The sequence below is a fragment of the Dryobates pubescens genome, chromosome 35 (genome assembly GCF_014839835.1).
Source record: "Dryobates pubescens isolate bDryPub1 chromosome 35, bDryPub1.pri, whole genome shotgun sequence".
Classification (NCBI taxonomy): Eukaryota; Metazoa; Chordata; class Aves; order Piciformes; family Picidae; genus Dryobates; species Dryobates pubescens.
In genome coordinates, this window is record NC_071646.1 from 1415500 (window position 1) to 1428685 (window position 13186).

The 13186-nt window shown below is 62.4% G+C and overlaps 1 protein-coding gene across 2 annotated transcripts; it reads right to left on the minus strand.

Annotated features, from left to right (window-relative positions):
* Positions 1-1691: 1691 nt before the first annotated feature.
* On the minus strand, positions 1692-12519 carry ETNK2 (ethanolamine kinase 2). Of its 2 annotated transcripts, XM_054176490.1 has the most exons (8): positions 12293-12519; positions 7095-7354; positions 5833-5970; positions 4038-4180; positions 3846-3929; positions 2904-3073; positions 2249-2322; positions 1692-2053 (listed from the first exon to the last, which is right to left on the minus strand). In XM_054176490.1, exons 1-8 carry the CDS (start codon positions 12506-12508, stop codon positions 1981-1983), a joined length of 1158 nt encoding a protein of 385 aa, XP_054032465.1. In that variant the 5' UTR covers positions 12509-12519; the 3' UTR covers positions 1692-1980. The 2 variants fall into 2 exon arrangements, with proteins under 2 accessions (XP_054032465.1, XP_054032466.1); XM_054176491.1 differs by lacking the exons at positions 1692-2053; positions 2249-2322 and adding an exon at positions 2351-2635.
* Between the last annotated feature and the right edge of the window lie 667 nt (positions 12520-13186).

Below are 13186 nucleotides of genomic sequence, written 5' to 3' on the forward strand. Positions count from 1 at the left end.
GGAAGGGGTGCCAGCTTGCAAGGGGGGGGCTGAGCTCTGCCCCCCAAGGCCTCAGCTCTGCCTCTCTCTTTGGGTTTTTTTAAGACTGTAAATATAGATAGAGCTTTATTTTGTTAATAACTTAACCTGTATATTTCACAGACTTGTTTACAACTGTCCCCTGCCCCCCACCTCCCCCTCCCCGCCCCCCACCCCTCCTCTTGGCACAATAAAATTGACTTTTTGGAGCAGGACTTTCTAGGTCTGGACTTTGCCAAGCTGGGGTTTGGCAGAAGCAAGGGCTGGCTTTACCACCCCCAGCTGGGCAGGGCATAGATGGTTGGGGTGCTCTGTGCCCCCCCCCCCCCCCATTCTCCATTCCCTGCCCCTCTCCTAGCACAGCTCCCCCCTCCCCCCCCTCCCCCCAAAGCTTTCTGCCTCCCCTCTTCCCACTTGTGCTCTTTCTCCTGCTCTGCTCCTCCCTGGTGGGGCTGAGCTGCTCCCTGCTCCCTCCCACCTCTCCCCTGAGTTTTTCTCAAGGTCTCACCCCACAGGGCAGCAGCTTTGGGGTTCAGCCTCCTCTGCCCAGTGCCCACCTGCCAGAGCCCAGCAGAGCTTCAAGGGGCTGCTGGGGTGCCCACCATGAAGGTGTGGGATCAGCTCTGCAGGAGGAGGTTTTAAACCCCAGGGCAGGGCTGTGGGAGCAGGACAGCAGGGGAGGGGCAGCAAGTGCTGCATGCAGACCCCCTCCTGTGCTGCAGCACCCAAAGGGAGGTCAGGACCAGGAGGGGACACCTGCAGCTGCAGCAGAGCTGGCTGCACCCCCAGAGTCAGCACCTGCTCTGCTTCCAGCCACCAGCAGCTTTTATTGTGCACCAAGCCTGACAGCAGCTGCAGCATCAGCCCTGGTCCTTGCTGGCACTGGCAGAGGGCACAGCCACCCTGTCCTCTCCCCAAGCAGCCAAGGCAGGGGCAGAGGGGGCTGAGTCCATTTCTCCCCCCCTGGCATGAGCTGGATGGGCCTCAGCAGGGGCTGGGGAGCAGCTGAGTGCTGGGGAGGAAGCTGTGCCCAGCCCATGGAGCTCCTGCTGAGGGGTCCCATGCAGGGACACAGCCAAGAGGGGAGCAGAGGGAGGGTGCCCATGTGAGGGGCAGGACCAGCCAGTCCCCCTGGCACTGGAGGAGAGGGAAGGCAGAGCTGGGAGCCCTTTGCTCCAGCAGCAGAGGATGCTCCAAGTGAAGCCAGGAGGGGAGCAGGGAGCTGAGAGGAGGCAGGGAGGGCAGAGCCATGGGGAGAGGCAGCGGCAGAGAGGCTGAGCACAGCGAGAGGCTGCACCCAGGCACCAGCAGCAGCAGCCTGCTGCTCCCAAGCCCCCCTGGCTCGTGGCCATCGCTGCCCCTCCGCTCCACCTAAGCTGGAGCACAGCAGCACACACCCCTCCTGGAAGAGGGTCCCATGCCCAGAGACAGCTCCAAGGCCAGGATCACCAAGGACCCAGGAAGGGTGCTGGCTTGGGGGTGGGAGCCCAGGGGGCACCGAGCAAGAGGGGAGGGAGGGAGGGAGCAGCGAAGGCGATGGGCACAGCACGGGCAGCGGGCAGCTGAAGCAGCTGGGCAGCTCTGGGTGCTCCTGAGCAGATGGCAGGGACCCCTTTCCCCCTTTGGGGCCAGCAGGGAGGGAGCAGAGTGGAGGGCAGGCCCCGTGGCAGCAAAGCAGGGAGCTGCTGGGCAGGGGCTGCCAGCCGGGGCTGGGCGTTAAGGCTTCCTGGCACAGGCAGGGACCTCTCCGAGGCCGTGGTCCTCTTCAGCATCTCATGGTCCAGTTTCAGGCATGTCCAAGGCCTCTTTCAAGTGGTGGCTGGGTCAGAGCTCCTCTCCTTCCCCTTCCCACCATCAAGACCTGCCCTCAGCCCCTGGCTGGGGTGGGCAAGGGGCGAGGGGGCTGCGAGAGCTGTGGCCGCAGCGAGGACAAAGCAGTTCAGGGGCTCAGGGCCAGAGAGGCTACTTGGGGCTCTGCAGGGCCATGACCACTGGCTTCATCTTGAAGTACTGTTTAAACCTTAGCTTTGCATATCTGCCAAGAGAGGAGAGGGGCACAGAGCTGAGACATCTGTCCCCCCTCCTCCCCCCCCCAGCTCTATGTCACCTGGCTACAGAGGATCCCTCCAGGCTGGAGGTGACCCTTGGGGTCCTCGTGCTCCAGCCAGCACCAAACTGTGCTGGGAGCAAATTAAGAGCCCCCACATCCCCCCAGCCCCACTGGACTCACCTTAAGAAATTAAAGTCTATGGTAGAGTATTTGTCCTGGATCAGCCCCCAGCATGCCCAGAGGAAATGGGATGCCTGCAACAGGCAAAACCAGGATCAGAAGCAGGCAGGGAGCATTCCCTGGTTAGGTCCCAGCAGGGCCATGGCTGTGGTGGCAGGATGAGGGGTGGCAGCCAAACTGGAGCTGGCCCATGGGTGGATTTTGGTACCCTCTGGAGGCTGGTCCCAGCAGGAAGGGTGCTCAGGGTACCAGCTGGGCTGTGCCTCCTGGCAGCTCCAGCCAGGAACCAGCTGGGATTTTGCCTGAAGCTTCCAGAAAATTGGCTCTGCCTGCCCATGGCTTTGGTACCAAAGAGGATTTCCTCATGCCCAGCTCTGCTTGACCTCTCTGAAGGGATGCCCAAGGCCACAGCTATCAGAGACACTCTGTTCCTTGGCATGTGCTGGGGGGGGTGGCAGGCAGCCAGCACTATCTCTGACCTTGCCCAGGGCCTCTGAGGTGCAGCCAGGCTCTTTGGGGCCAGCTTACTGCTCCAGGTGCCTCCAAACTCCCAGAGGCTGGTGCCTGCAGCCCTGTCCTCACCATCCAAGCTCACCTGAGAGCAGAGGGAAGCCCTCTTGAGAGAGGCTGGCTCCTTCCCATCTGCAGCACTCACCAAGGCAAACTTGTTCACTTGCACATAGAGAGCCTCCAGCTCCTCCCTGGACACCTCGCTGCCTCCTCTCTCCCCCTGGGTCAGCTGTTTGAAAGCCTGCAGGTAGGAGTGCAGCCACTGCAGCTGGGTCTCCTTGCTGGGGTAGAGGCCATAGTCCACCTCCTTCACACCTGCAAGGGGAGCCAGGGTCAGCCATGCCCCAGGGACACGAGGGCAAAGGGAAGGTTTCCTCTAGGACACAGCCAGCTGAGCACTGGGTTCTCCCCCTCTCATGGGGGAGGGGAAGCCCTGCAGAGCCCCTGGTGAGGGAGTCCTGCACAGTCAGAGGCATGAAATACAGGAACAGGTTGCCCAGAGCTGTGGTTGAGGCTCCATCCCTGGAGGCATTCAAAAGTCAGCCTTGCAGTGGCCCTGGGCAGCCTGCTCTGGTTGGAGCTGTCCCTGCTGCCTGCAGCGGGGATTGGGCAAGCTGAGCTTGGAAGGTCCCTTCCAGCCCCCTGCAGGCTGGGAAGGAGCACAAGCCAGGGATTAAAGCTGCTGATTGGAGGCACCCAGGCAGCCCTTGCATGGCTGAGCTGAGCTGGTGAGAGGTGCTGCACCCAGCAGCTCAGCACCAGCAGCAGAGAGCCTCCCCTGCCCCTCACACCTCGCTCTGACCTGAGAATCAGCACCACCAGGCTTGGAAAAGGCCTTCAAGATCCAGCAGGTCCAAAGGCTCACCCAGAGCCACAGAGCCAATGTGAAGGGCTGGAAGGGACCTTGAGAGCTCATCCAGTCCAAGCCCCCTGCCAGGGCAGGGTCACCAAGAGCAGATCACACAAGACCACCAAGCTGCTTCATTTCCCAGCGTGGGAATGGGGACCCAGCTGCCACCTCCAGGGCTGGGCAGACCTCAAGGCAAGCCACTGGAAGCCAGGATGGGACCTTTGGTGCTCAGCTCACCTGCAAACTCGTTGAAGTGGTTCCCAATGTCAAAGGCCTGGTAGTTGTAGCCTGTGTACTCGTAGTCTATGAAGTGAACTTGCTCTGTGGAGGCAAAGGGCTGTGAGGGAGGCTGCCAGCCACCCCCCGTGCTCCTGGGGGGTGGGCAAGGGACAGACCCTCTGCTGGGCAGGCAGTGGAGGTGCCACCAACCTCGTGTCTGGTCGTAGATGATGTTCTTGCAGAGCAGGTCGTTGTGGCACAGCACCACAGGGGACCCCAGCTGGGAGAGGGCTTCCTTCATCCAGGCCAGTTCGTGTTCCAGCACCTCCAGGCTGGGCACATCCTGCTGGAGGCTGGGCAAGGGGAGGAAACCAACAAACAAAATCACTCTTGCTCCTGGGGAGCCTCCCTCAGGGGCAGGGGGCAGTGCTGACCCCCTGGATTCCATCCCTGTGGGTTAGGGGCTCTCACAATGGGGCTAATGAGGACGTGGTTGGAGTGGAGCTGAAGTCTGACGTCCTGCAGTGTGCCCAGGGAGCCTGGCAGGTGCCACAGCTCTGCCCTCCTCCCCACTAACACCCACAGCACAGGATCCCAGCCTGGTGAGGGTGGAAGGGACCTCTGGAGCTCACCCAGTCCAAGCAGGGCACCCACAGCAGCTTGCCCAGGAGCACACTGGCCAGGGGGGGTTGGAAGCTCTCCACACAAGCAGACTCCACAGCCCCTCTCTGGGCAGCCTGCTCCAGGCCTCCAGCAGCCTCACACCAAAGAAGTTTCTCCTCCTGCTCAGATGGAGCCTCCTGGGCTCCACTTTTGTGTCCCTTGCCCCCTGGCCTGTGCATTCTGCTGGAGCTCAAACTGTGTCCTCCCAGGCAGGAGGAAGGCTGTGAAGATGCTTCCTCCACCAGCTGCTGCAGTCAGTACCTTTGCAGAGTTAACCAGGGGGGGTCAGAAGACATTTCTGGAGTGGGAGGGCTTCCCCCCCAGGCAGGCACCAAGCCTCTTAACCCTCCCTGCCTGAGCTCCCAATTAATCCCCAGGCAAGAGGAACGCTTTGGGCTCTGCCAGGGCACGTCCCCCTCTCAGGGAGCTCAGGAGGTCCAGCTCCAGGAGCAGAGCTGGTTAATGGTTAATCAATTGGCTGACACTGGGGGTGTGGGTTTGGGTAAAGTCTGCCTGCAGCAGGGGGAGGGCTGAGGACAGCCCCCAGGTCTTGGCACTGCAGCTCAGGCAGCAGGTTAATCATTTGCTTGCCTTCAGGTTCATTCACCTCCACCACCTCTTGGGGCTGCCCCAATCCTTCCCAGACATCCCAGCACTCACCTGGCCTGAACCCAGGCCCTCAGAAATGGGCTGGACTGGTCTGAAGTGGGAGCTGGATGGGTTCTCTACAGGCTTTCCCTCCCAGCATCAGCTCAGCCTTGCTGCTCAGATCCCCACAAGAAGGCCCTGAGCTTACTCTAGGGAAGGCTAAAAATGCAGAGCTGAGATCTGCAGGGAGGAAGAGGAGGAGGATGAGCAGAGCAGGTGGGAGGCTCTGGCTAGATCCTGCCTGGGTGCTGTACAGACACAACCCAGAGCTGTCTCTGCTCTAATCCTGCTCCCAGACTGGCAGGAGGAAGGGAGCTGAAGGGTGCAGGGGGATGCCTCCATCCCACCTGCTCTGGGGGGGCTTGGCCATGAGCTTTCTCACAGAGGGATCAGGAGAATCCCTGGGGACAGCCTAGCTCAGGGCTGCTGTGGCTCTGAGCAGCCTGCTCTGGTTGGGGCTGCCCCTGCTCGCTGCAGGAGGGTTGGACTGGGGGAGCTTTGAGGGTCCCCTCCAGCCCAAGGCATTCCAGGACCCAGAAGTGGCCACATGGTCAGAGCCAGCCCCCAGCCCAGTCACCCACAGAGGCTTTACCTGGGGCCTGGGGCTCTCCCCCCTGGTCCCATAAGCTCAGGGCTGGGTGGGCAGCGGATGCCCAAGCCAGAGCCTGGCTCTTTGGGATCCCTCTGCCTTTACCTGGGGTTGGATACCTTTGGGCTGAGATCCATCTTCACGAGGGTGAGGTATTTGTGCAGCTTCTGCCAGAGGATGGCCTTGGGGAGGCTCCCGTTGGCGTGGATGGCATGCACCCTGGCCATCTGCTGGGCCACCAGCCTGCAAGGAGCACAGAGCCGGAGAGGTGGCCCTGGAGCAGCGCTGCTGAGAGCAGCAGCCCTCAAAGCCAGCCTGCAGATGGCCTGTGCTGAAAAACGCAGGCTCAGCCCAGGTGAGACTCCCTTCTGCCCCAGCTGCCACCCTCTGAAGCATTGCTAGACCCTCTCTGGGCCCAAAGCAGCATCCAGCCTGCCAGGGCAAGGTCAGGTGAAAGCCATGGCTCTTGTGAGACCTCTCTTCACCCCCCAGCAATGCCTGAGCACAGGTCTGGAGCTAAGGGCAACAAAGCTGGGGAACAAATGCTGTGAGGAGCAGCTGAGGGAGCTGGGGGTGTTCAGCCTGGAGAAGAGGAGGCTGAGGGAGACCTCACTGCTCTCTGCAGCTCCCTGAAAGGAGGCTGGAGCCAGGTGGGGTTGGGCTCTGCTCCCAAGGAACAAGTGACAGGGTGAGAGAAGATGATCTCAGGTTGCCCCAGGGGAGGGTTAGGTTGGGCATGAGGAGAAACTTCTTCCCTGAAAGGGTTCTCCAAGCCTGGCACAGGCTGCCCAGGGAGGTGGCTGAATCCCCAGCCCTGGAGGTGTTCCAAAGCCACAGAGCTGTGGTGCTGAGGGCCAGGGGTTAGCCCCAGGCCTTGGTAGAGTCAGAGAATGGTTGGAGGGGATGAGCTCAAAGGCCTTTGCTAACCCAAATGATTCCATGAAGGAGAGGAAGAATCACAGAATCAATAAGGCTGGAAAAGACCTCAGAGCTCATCAAGTCCAACCTGGCACCCAGCACCTCCTGACCACCAAACCCTGGCTCCAAGTGCCACATCCAATCCCCCCCTGAACACCTCCAGGGATGGGGACTCCACCACCTCCCTGGGCAGCACATCCCAATGGCCAACAACTCTCTCTGGGAAGAACTTTCTCCTCACCTCCAGCCTGAACCTCCCCTGGCACAGCTTGAGACTGTGTCCTCTTGTTCTGGTGCTGGGTGCCTGGGAGGAGAGCCCAACCCCCACCTGGCTCCAACCTCCCTTCAGGCAGCTGTAGAGAGCAGCAGCTGGGAGCACAGAGGAGCTCTGGCTCCCGGGGCTGCCCCCAGCCCCACGTCCCCCCCGAGGCCACAGGGGTGCTGCCCACCTGAAGATGCGGGGGTCCCGCACGTGGTGGGGCCCCAGGGCGACGCCGGGCAGGAACTGGTAGCAGAGGCCGTTGTGGAAGGCGCAGTAGAGGTCGGGGGCGCAGCCGTGGGCTCGCAGCACCTGGAAGTTGCGCAGCTCGGTCTCCCTGTCGACGAAGAGCTCCGTCCTGCGGCCGTACACCCGCACCAGCACCGCGTCCCCCAGGCCCTCCTCCGTGTAGCAGGCCACCAGCTTGTTGGTGATGCCATCGGTGAAGAGCTGGAGGGCAAGAGGAGAGGCACAGCCCTGCCCCCACCGCGCCGGCTGGGCAGGGGGGAAGCCCCTTCCCCCCCCTGCCCCGGGGGTGAAAGCAGCCTGGCAAAGGCAATAGGCAGGGCGGGGGTAGGGGGGAGGAGGGCTCTAAGGCACAGATTTTGTTCCACTTGGATTAAGCCTCCAGAATCAGAGAGTCAGAAAGGTTGGAAGAGACCTCAGAGATCATCAAGTCCAAGCTGGCACCCAGCACCTCCTGACCACCAAACCAAGTGCCACATCCAAGCCCCTCCTGAACACCTCCAGGGATGGGGACTCCACCACCTCCCTGGGCAGCACATCCCAATGGCCAACAACTCTCTCTGGGAAGAGCTTTCTCCTCACCTCCAGTCTGAACCTGCCCTGGCACAGCTTGAGACTGTGTCCTCTTGTTCTGCTGCTGGGTGCCTGGGAGAAGAGCCCAACCCCCACCTGGCTCCAACCTCCCTTCAGGCAGTTGTAGACAGAGTATCACCAGCAGAGTGTCCTGGGCTCAAAACCCACAGTGGGTCCTGGGTCCTTTGGAGTGGGACAGTGGCACAGGGGTCCCAAAGGCAAATCTGCTGTTGGAGCTTATCCAGCACTGAGGATTTACAACCACCCCCATGGCCCCTCCCTGGCACCCCTGTGGCAGGGGTGGGGGTTGCCCTCTTCTCCCAAGGAACAAGCAGCAGGACAAGAGGCAGCAACCCCAGGCTGAACCAGGAGAGGTTCAGCTTGGACCTGAGGAACAATTCCTTCCCCTTCAGCTGTGCCAAGCCCTGGCCCAGGCTGCCCAGGTGGAGCCCCCATCCCTGGAGGGGGTTCCACAGCCCTGGAGGTGTGGTGCTGAGGTCCATGGTTCAGCGGTGCCCTGGCAGTGCTGGGGTTAAGGGTTGGAGTTGATGACCTGAAAGACCTCTTCCAACCCAAACAATTTGCTGGTTCTGTGCCAGTGGGGCAGAAGGGAACACGGAGCAGCGATGCCCACAGCAGCAGGTGGCACAAGGTTGCAAGACCTCAAGGTTCCCAGGCAGGAGGGGAGGCGGGGGGGGGGGGGGGGTGGGGGGGGTGGGTGTTGGGTGGGAATCCTGCCCCTTTTCACCTGGAAGCTCAGGCCAGGTGTGCCACCAGCCCAGATGTGCCACCAGCAGAGCTGGCAACCAACCAGCCCTGGCAACCACTCTCCCCCCCAAAATCTGAGTAAATCTTTTGGCATTAAATGACTAAACCAATAAACAAACACCACCACCCCCGCCCCCCTCTCCCCTACCCCAAACAACCTCCAAACGCCACAGCGAGGCAGCAAAGCACTCGGAGCAAACACCACCGCCCCCTCCACCCCCTCCTCCTCCCGACCCTCCCCCGCGGGGCCAGGTCGCTGATAGGCAGGGACGTCGCTGCTGGGGACATCTCTGTGTCATTGCTCTGATGGCTCCTCACAGATGGAAAGAGAGTTTTGTTCTCGGCTCGCCTCGCCTTGGCCGGCTGCCCGGGCACATGCAGGGGCTGCCGCCGCTGCCCAGCTCCTCTCCTCATCCCCTGGGGATTCCTCTTGCCGCTGGTGACACCGAGGGGGCTGGGCTGCCGTCGCCCCCAGGGGAAACCCCCCACCCCCTGCAGGTGGGAGGCTCAGCCCCACGCAGGGCAGATTGGGATTGGAGATGAGGAAGAAGTTCTTGAGAGCGAGGATGGGGAGGCACTGGCACAGGCTGCCCAGGGAGGCTGGGGAGGCATCCTCCCTGGAGGTGCTCAAGGCCAGGCTGGATGAGGCCTTGAGCAACCTGGGCTGGTGGGAGGCATCCCTGTCTGGGGCAAGGGGGGTTGGAACTGGTTGCTCTTTGAGGTCCCTTCCATCCCATCCCATCCCATCCCATCCCATCCCATCCCATCCCATCCCATCCCATCCCATCCCATGCAATGAATGTCTGGATCCCAGCTTGGCAGCGAGGCTGAGCGTGCTGGGGGGGTGCTGCTCCCCAGCATGGTGATCTCTTGCTCTGCCCTGGGTCTGGGGAGCTGCAGCAGGTGTGGAGCAGGAGGGGGGGGCGAGGGCACGTGTGGCAGCAGCAGCGGTGCCCGGGGGTGGGACAGCTAATTTTAGACATCCCACACAGCAACTCGCACTCCTATATAGGCTGCCTATATATAGGGCTCCACACAGCCTCCAGGGAAGCTCCAGGCACTGGAATGAGACATCCCAAGCCAGGCAGCTCCAGCACACCCCTCAGGACACAGCTGGCTGCCAGCACGGCAAGAGGGGAGCTGCCCACCGCGCCCCCTGCCACCTAGCTGCGGCTGCTGGAGGGGGAGCTGAGCCTTCTCAAGCCACCGAGCTGCTTTTCCCAGGCCAGATAATCTGTGTTCCCACCACGGTGCCGGGCTTGGCTGCCTCCTCTCCCTGTCCTGCCAGGCCCCAGAGGCCAGGAATCCGGCAGCCAGGAGGGGTCGTGGCTCATCCGTGCAGAGGATGTTGTGCCCCGGGGCCGGTGCCCTGCTCCGCGGCAGGGTCCTCAGCGCCACCTCACCTCCAGCGTCCTTCTGCTGCTTTGTTTTGCTGCTCCGCAGCCCTGATCAGCCCTTTCCAGAGGGTTTAACAGGATTACTGAGCCTTATCCCCCCCCCTTGAATTCCAGGTCACTAACTTCGGAGGCACACACGTGGTTCCTCAGCACCCTGCACTCACGCAGGCAGGGACTCGCCTGGCTGGCAGGCAGCAGCTCCTCCGGCTCCCAGGGAAGGAGCAGGGCTGCTGGGCAGATTCCCAGTGCTGTTCCTTGTGGATCCAAAGTGCTCTCAGCGGGGCCACAGTGCTGCTGCTGCCAGCCCAAACCCTTCCCTGCTGTGGCTGTGTGACAAAAAGGCAGCCTGACTCCACTCCACTTGCAGCAGAGAGATGCAAAGCGAGACCCAAGCCCTCTGCAAAGGTGCTGGAAAGCAGCTGCTCCACCTGGGAGATCCTCTCAGCATCCCCTAAACGTGGCTGGGCTGGCTCCTTGCACCCCCAGCAGCACTCCCCAGCCTGAGAGGTAGCCAGCAGCCCAGGGCCAGGCTGCAGAAGGGCATCTTGCTGCCAAACTCTGGGCTAAAAACATCCCAGCTGGGCTGGAGTTCTCACAGGGGGTTGGCTCCATGTCGCTGCTGCTCTTCTTATCTCTGTCTGAGGGATGGAGGAGTGTGATGGAGGAGTGTGTGCTTCCCTGACTCACCAACACCGCCTGTGCCTTCCCTGCACCCAGATCCTGCTGCTCAGGGACTGAGCTCAGAGGCTGAGGAATGGGAGCCCTGGGAAGCTGGCACAAGCTGGAGCACAGAGGGGCTGAAGATCCTAGCAGAAAGAGGGCAGGGTGGGGGAGAGGCCAAGCAGCCAGAGCCTTCCCATCTCCCACAGCCTGCCCGAAGCACGGGCAGAGGTTTTGGTGTCATTGGCACAGCCTGGCACAGTCCCTGCAAGCAGCTGGGCACCAGCACTGTGCAGTGAGGTGCTGTGAACTGGGCACAGCTCCAGCGAGTGGGGGAAAGGGAACAGAAAGGCTAATGGGAACCAGCTGAGGACCAGAGCACTGCTCCAGTCCCCTCCTGAACAGCTCCTGCGATGGCAGCGGAAGGAAACACAGCTGAAGGATCTTCCCCTGGCTGTGTCCTAAGCTTGGGGGGGGGAGGGTTTACCCTATTTACTTTAATTAAAAGCAACTCCCCCCTCACACACAGACACAGACAAGCTGCTGCTGCGCACTGATCCCCTCTGATGCTTGCAGGGAGCCTGGACCCCGGCAGAGCTGAGTCCTCCCCAAGCAACCATCCCTGCCGAGGGCTGCGCTGGGTGCTGCACAGAGCCCCAAGACGTTTCCTGCCCTTACGACTCCTGTGAGGAGCTCACTCCAGCGCTGAGGAACTCCAGCTCCCAGCTTCCTGCCTACTGCCATCTGCCCTTTCATATGGATTTTCCTGCAGCTTCTTGTATTTAATTTCACGTGGCTATTAATACATTTTTAATGACCCTCCAGGCACAGGGGAAGCACAGCCCTGCAGGGGGGACACATGCACACGTGGGGGGGAGGGGGTTAAGAGCACCCAGCTCTGCCACTTCCACCCTCCTGTGCCCAAGTTCTGGAGCCCACCGAGGGCACAGACACCACTGGCCTCAGTTTTCCACCCCAGACCGGGCAGGGGACTCCCCTGACAAGCAGCTGCCACAGCAAAGCCCTGCCAGCTCCAGACAGCCAGCTCCCACCCCGAGCAAGGAGCCCAGCACCAAAGCCCAGCTCCCATCCAAACTGGCACAGCCTGGCAGAGGTGCCAGCCAACAAGTAACCCAAGTGAGACCTCCTCTAGGGAGCAGCTGCTCCTGTGAGCAGGGGCCTGGCACCACTGGGTGCAGCACCTGCAGGGCAGGCTCTAGGGGTCCCAGCTGTGCAGGATGCCACCCCCCAGGCCGTTCCCCACCTCGGCAGCCTTCAGGACCCTGGGACCATGCTGACAGAGTGGTGCCTGCCCAAGGGGTCCCCGAAGCCTGAGGGGTGGGGGGATGGTATCACAGCTTTGCACAGCTGATCAGTGCCAGTTACATGCTGGGAGGGTAGAACCGGGGTGTCAGGACAGGATGTTGCACCCTCCTTGGCAGGTCTTAAAGCCCCCCACGGTGTGTCCTACAGCCAACCTCATACAGACCTTATAGCCCCCTCTGAGTGAGCGCCACAGCTGCCCCAGGGTGAGCCCTGTAGCACCCCTGGGTGCACCCCGCAGCCTCCCCTCCCTGCCCCTTATACCTCATCGTGAAGCCCCTACAGCCCTCCAGGCTGAGCTTTGCAGCCCCCCCGGGGGGTTCTTGGGCTGCAGCAGCAGGTCCCTGAGGGCGGTGGGGGATGCTCCACCCAGGTTTCCCTCCTCCCCCCTCCCCGAATTCCCACCCGCAGAGGGCCATACCTTGGTCTTCACCTTGGCCGGGTCCCAGCCGGGTCTCAGCTCCCGCATGAGCCGCAGAGCCCCTGGCAGCACATCCCTCTCGTCCACCGCAATGCCGAGGTGGGGGACGCTGCAGATCGCCCCCGCATCGCCGCCCCGCTCCGGCGCCGGGCAGTCGGGACAGCGGCCGGGGGACACGGCCATAGCCAGCTCCGAGCCACCGGAGCTGCGGCCCATGTGCCGGGGGCTGCCGCGGGGCCGGCGGCCGTGGGGAGGGGGAGGAGGAGGAGGAGGAGCCGCCCGCCGTTGGGAAGCCATGAGTCACCGGCCCGCCTTCCTCCCGCCTCCCGCGGCAGCGCCCGCCCGCGTTGTGAGGTCAGCGGGACCCGCACCGGACCCGCACCGGGACCCTCCACCCCGCCCTCAGCACCTGCAGCCGGTGCCTCCCTCCCGGCTGCCTTCCCTCCTCCCATCTCGGCATCCCTCGGGAGGGTCCCGCACAGCCCCAGCCCCATCCCGCTGGAATCCCAAGGATGGGGATGCTGCCGCCCGCACCGCCCGGGACCTGCAGCGGGACAGCCCTCACCCGCACCTGCTGCCGCTCCTCTCCACCCGGCTGCTTCCCCCCCACCCTCTCCATCCTCCTCAGCCATCCCGGGGTGGGGGAGCCCACAGAGCCCCTACATCCCTTTGGGATCTGGGATAAGCAGGGTGGGGATACCCCCACCCCCTCTCCACACCTGCAGCCCCTAGGTACTTTCTCCTTCCCCCTCAACCACTTTAGAGGTCTCCACACAGCCCCCCAGCCCCCTCCATTCATCTGAGAGCTGCCATAAAAAGGGTGGGGATGGTGCACATGAGATGCACCCCAAGATGTGCTGGCAGCACCCTGGGCTCCAGGAGGGGCAGGTCCCC